At 29.7% G+C, this 5544-nt stretch overlaps 4 protein-coding genes across 4 annotated transcripts; 1 reads left to right on the top strand and 3 right to left on the bottom strand.

The window, feature by feature from the left end:
- Window positions 1–101: 101 nt before the first annotated feature.
- On the bottom strand, window positions 102–2522 carry EIN_462550 (hypothetical protein; the record flags this gene model as incomplete). Its single annotated transcript, XM_004256612.1, has 4 exons — window positions 102–175; window positions 199–1990; window positions 2106–2123; window positions 2487–2522. 4 exons carry the CDS (start codon window positions 2520–2522, stop codon window positions 102–104), a joined length of 1920 nt encoding a protein of 639 aa, XP_004256660.1.
- Window positions 2523–3117: 595 nt separating this feature from the next.
- Window positions 3118–3609, top strand: EIN_462540 (hypothetical protein; the record flags this gene model as incomplete). Its single annotated transcript, XM_004256611.1, has 1 exon — window positions 3118–3609. The coding sequence occupies one exon, from the start codon at window positions 3118–3120 to the stop codon at window positions 3607–3609; it is 492 nt and encodes a 163-aa protein (XP_004256659.1).
- Window positions 3610–3805: 196 nt separating this feature from the next.
- EIN_462530 (hypothetical protein) lies at window positions 3806–4391 on the bottom strand (the record flags this gene model as incomplete). The annotated part of the gene is made up of 2 exons (XM_004256610.1): window positions 3806–3876; window positions 3950–4391. 2 exons carry the CDS (start codon window positions 4389–4391, stop codon window positions 3806–3808), a joined length of 513 nt encoding a protein of 170 aa, XP_004256658.1.
- A 115-nt stretch (window positions 4392–4506) lies between these two features.
- On the bottom strand, window positions 4507–5418 carry EIN_462520 (RNA-binding protein, putative; the record flags this gene model as incomplete). The annotated part of the gene is made up of 1 exon (XM_004256609.1): window positions 4507–5418. One exon carries the CDS (start codon window positions 5416–5418, stop codon window positions 4507–4509), a length of 912 nt encoding a protein of 303 aa, XP_004256657.1.
- Window positions 5419–5544: the final 126 nt, after the last annotated feature.

Below are 5544 nucleotides of genomic sequence, written 5' to 3'. Positions count from 1 at the left end.
CTTGACAACTCGAACATAGAAAAGGGCCACTGAAAAGCGTTTTCGTTTTGGAGGTATAGAATTGAGGTATTTGGGTTTGAGTTTCGTTTTTGTTTTGGAGATCAAAAATGCACCCAAGCGGAGTAGAACATGTCATGTTTTTTTGTTGAAAATAAGGTGCTGCACATTTGATACACTTTGTGGAATCACAAAGCGAACAATTCGGAAATAAAGTCGTACATTTTTGACAGGAAAAATTTGAAATGTAAAATCCATTTTCACAAATAATTTGATTGAAAATTATCTTAGAGGAATTGGGGACAGTTTGACAGGTATTTTCTCTAAGATATTTGTTTTCTTCACACTCCAAGCACATTTTGTTTGATGAGATTTTACAAAACGAAATATTGAAAAGATGACAAAAATTCGAAGTGAAATTTTGTGCAAAATTAAGTGCACATTTCTTACACATATTTTTTTCTGAAAAATTACATTGAGGAAAAGCAATACAAGATCCTATGTTTTCTCGATATCCATCAACACATTTGATGCATCTCTTCATTGTTTTATTTATATAGTATCTTTCTTCTATATCACAATTTTCAGATTTACTTTCTACAATTTCATAAAAAGCATCTACGTTTTTATTGTACAAAATACATTTTCCAGTTCCATTTATATATCTTGTGGCACTACAGTTATCATTTTCAACGTTTTGTTCAATAATAGTTAAGTTCGTTCTGACATTTAATTCTGTTGGCAATTCTCTCATATTAACTAAAACTTCTTTATCACTTTCTATAGTTAATTGTTCTACACTTTTACTCATGATATCAAAGTAACTATTGTTCTTAGATTTCAGAACTAAATTCGCTTCATTCATTCCTTCTATAACTAGTTGCGGGTACAAACTATCATTATAAAAAAAATTTGCCATTCCTTTAGTTGTGAAATTAAGTTCTATTTCTCCCATAAGGTCTATTTCCTCAACACTTTTTGTACTCATCCAAAAGTTACAATTTGCACACAAAAACGAAACTTGTTGCACACTTTTTAAATTTAAATACCCTCCACTTTCTCTGATAATAACGTCCATTATAACATCTTCGTTTTGGAAATCGAATTGTTCATAAAAGAGTTTTTGTAGTTCCAAATAACATTTTTGAGATTTTTGTGTGCAGGGACACAGTTGGTCCAGAAAATTTTGTGGTTTGTAGTTTTTCCCCGTCATCCGACACCGGTACTTTTCGTCAAAATAATTTGTCAGCCCGTTGTTTGAACAAAACCGAAGAACAGTATCTCCCCTCACACCTCCCAACAGTCCGGTGTCCGTCTTTAGTTTTGCTCCGCACATTATCGTGTCTGTCATTAATTGAATTGAACTACAATCATTCGTTTTTGCAAGATCAAAACAGTCGTAATTACTTTTAGTCCAATTTCCCGATTGTTGAGGGGTTATATTAATACTTAAAACTGAATCAAATTTAAGGCTTCCAGATTCCGAAATGTCTATAGGAAATGCCTCTAACAAATCACCAGTAAATGACCGAGAAAAATATAACGTCCCTTCACTATAGATTTTCGCAGTCCCACTCATTTTAATATCAAAAAAGACAAGATAGCCTTTTACCGTCAAGGAACAATCATTCAATATCTTTAACGTGTAAAATAAACATTTTCCTGTACACGTCACCGCCACGTTTGACGAAATAGTCAACGAATTGTGTGATTGAATGCCTTCCATCGTTATGTTTACAGAAACGAAATAATCGCATGAGTTTTCAGTGGTCGTACACGTTCCTTCCGTTTCGGAATAAGTGCAGGAACAAGAGGACTTTAATGGAAAAGTACGAACAAAAAGAGGAAAGAAAGTGATAAGTAGTGCAAGTGCTCTTATCAATAGCATTTGCTTTATGGTTTTAAAATTCGTTTTGGTGAAAGTGGTGATGAACGGTTTTACTTTTCTGTTTTTTGTTTTGCAATTTTGTTTTATTTTTTCTTTGTTGAAAATCTTAGGTAAAAGTACTAAAACATGACAATTGTTTTAATAAAGATTCGATTTTGTTTTATGGGGTTTTAGTGTAAAATTTCTTTAATTTCTATGAATTGTAGTTGTTATAACAAACGATTCTAGCCAATAATATCTTTAAATTACGGGAATTTTTTTTTAATTTGATTTTAATAGAGTAGAAATATAAAAAAAAGCGAAAAAAAAAGAAAAGTCAGTTTTTTAATTCAACATTACCTCAACTGGTGTTTTTTGGCAATTTTTAATATATGAAACATAACATTTGTAACGTTTAATTACCAAAAAACTAAATCAAGTTTGTTTTATATTTCTATTTAATATAACTTATTATAATATAACTATAATTTATAAAATGTGTTATTTGATAATTAATGAATTAAAAAGTCCGACATAATTCGGGATTATTGAAATGAAGAATATTCTTTGATAAATTATCCAATCCCCTTTGGGGTTGATAAAATGTTTTCTAATTACACACACAAAAATTTACTATAAATATATTATAAATAATCATACTTATTATTATTTGTTATTAAAAGATTTTTTTTATAAAACAATGGTAAAAATTATATAATATAATAATTATGATAAAAATTTATTATAATATATTATAAATGAATAACTATAATTTATTATTATTTTATTTATAAATATATTAAAAAATTATAATATAAAAATAACTTGTCTCAATAAATTTCATCTTAATTAATAACATTTAAAAAAATAATAATAAAGTGTTATTTACTTGTTTAATTATATTGCAAATATTTTGAAGTCACTTTATGACAAAATTGTTTTTAACAATGTTGTCTTTTCATTATTTTTTAAATAACAATTGTTATAACTATAATAATTTATATATCTTAATTAATAAATGTTACTATTTAAATTTAATGTTATATTAACAAAAATTATTTTAAAAAAATAAAAGTTAATAGATTCATAAAAATAAAATTTGAATAATTTGAATAATTTAAATAATTAAAATATAATATTTATAATTATTACAAATACTATTGCTAAAATTATAAATAGAACAGAAGTCAATCAAAAATAAATTTAACATTGTATTTTAATAATTACTTTTGAAATGTTCTTGATTTATGAAAATGACTTCTAAAAAAACATATATAAAGTTCAATTACATCACTTATTTCATTCAAATGCTCTTCTTCGTTTTATTCATTACACTCTCTTTTGCTGAAGAGACACTCAAAACTTCTAAATGCCCATTAACTGGTGACCCACACGATGTTGAAATATTGAAAATATCAAGGAACACAAACACAGAAGATAATTCATTTGAATTCATTGTTGATATCCAGGTGAAAAACCCCCTTCATCAAGCATTCTTTGATTTCAGTGGTGATGTTTATGTTGACCAACAATACACTGGCAGAAGAGAATTGGAATCATTCCAACTCGAAGTTCGTATTGGACAGAAAGACCCAATTCCACCAGGAGCTTATCAATTTACTGTCAAATACGCAAAAGGAACAATTCCAGGTATTGGTGAAGTGATTTTCTACTATGACATTAGATACGGAACTGGCGAACAAAAGCATCATGTTTGTCAAATGACAGACAGACTTCGTTTTTAATTAAAAACAATGATCAAGAACACACTTTAAAAATAAGTGATTATAAAAAAAATGTTATCTACACTAAAAATAGATTATCAAATAAACTATATTAATATAATTTATAAAACTATTCACTTAAACTATACCAAATTCACAAAAATAATTCAATTTTCAATCATTTTGAGACTTAAACGTATTCTCAATTGAAAGATTCTTATCTCAAATGCCTATTTGCAACACCACTGAATGACCGTGAGGTCTTCAGAATATCCAAATTGTTTTGTACTTGATGTTAAACTTATTCAACTAATAATTCAAATGATTTTAAGTTCTTCAAATAAAAAATTCAATAACAAACTTTGTAACATGTTGACTTGTGCATTGCACACTTCCTGCCTCTCTGACACAAACTGTTTCGACGTACTCACTTTCATTTTCTGCACCAAATCGTCTCTCAAAATCCACTCGTCTCGATATGAATTAACAATAAACTCAAACAACTCCCATTGTCTGTGATACAGTTGTGAGACAGACGTGTCTGCTCCAACAGGTAGTTTTTCAAGTCGTTTAAATAGTGTTTGCAGTTGACTATCCATTTGGTTATACAACGACTCCAACCGGACAATATAACCCTCGAGGGTTTCAATGCTATTTTCCGTCGCGACAACGGAAGTGCTGTCGATGTATGTTTGAACAGACGCGTTGATTTTCGAACACAATGCAGCCCACGTCTGAATCAACTTTTCAAGGGCATCAACGGCTTTGTTAATCAATTCTTGCTGGTCGGTCACTCGACTCATTACTTAATTATTTATTTGTTTTTTATAAATTATAGTTTATAATAACATTATAGTTAAATTATTGTATTTTAAGTTATTCATTATAATTATTAAAAAGCATTAATTCAATCAAAAATCATTCGTCGGAGTCTTGCTCGATTTTCACTCTCCCGTCGTCTTCACTGTCATCGTCCTTTTCAACGTGAGTCTCCTTCTTCTCTTCGTCTTTCTTCTTCTCCTGCATTTCCTTTTTATCTTCCTGAGTAACAGGCTTTTTCTCTGCCTTTTCCTTTTTGCTCTTCTTCTCTTTCTTCTCGCTCTTTCGTTCGGCCTCTAATTCCGTTTTAATCTCTTCGTCTTGTTCACTTTCTTGATTTTCTTCTTCAGATTCCTCTCCCAAATCTTCTTTCTTTCCGCCCTTCTCAATCTTGTTATGTTTTTTCTTTTCCTTTCGTTCCGCACTTGTCTCATCTTTAACCATTTTTGAGACGATGACTTTTTTACCATCGATTGTTGTTCCATTGAGTTCTAAGGCCTTGAGGACTGAAACCTTTGCTGCGAACTCGATAATAGCAAACCCGCGGCTTTTTTGTTTTTTTCCCTTCGTAGTTGGCAGAATGACTTGGATGACTTTCCCAGCTTTTCCAAAAATCTTAGCAAACGTCAACTCATCAGTGTGTGTATTAATCTTATTGACAAGAATACAATAATTCTCATTACTTACAAATTTCTTTTTCATCCCTTTCGTTTTGTTTCGGATAAACTTGATCTTCGAATCCGTCTGTGGCTTCTCAGTCGATTTGTTGACTTTGAGGTATTTCCCTTGGAAAAGTGATCCATCTAATTTCATCGCTCGTTCCACCGATGATGAGTTCTCAAACTCAACAAAGGCACTGTGAAACAATCTATCAGATACATGAAAATTGTGACGGGAAATCGGACCAAATGGGGTAAAAAGCCCTAAAAATTCGGGTTCGGTCATTTTTTTATTGAGATTGCCTACAAAGACGGAACGATCATTATCAAATTGCTTTTTGGATTTAGTCATTTGTGGGTTTTAAAGTTTTTCAATTTGTGTTTTTATACAGTTTGTATATAATTTAATTATAGTTAATTTTATTTTAGTTATATTACTTTTTTTTTTAAATTATATAAATTATTTTATTTATACATT

This window comes from Entamoeba invadens (assembly GCF_000330505.1).
Source record: "Entamoeba invadens IP1 unplaced genomic scaffold scaff_1105074726643, whole genome shotgun sequence".
NCBI lineage: Eukaryota > Evosea > Mastigamoebida > Endamoebidae > Entamoeba > Entamoeba invadens.
This window is presented reverse-complemented; position numbering and strand designations above follow the sequence as displayed.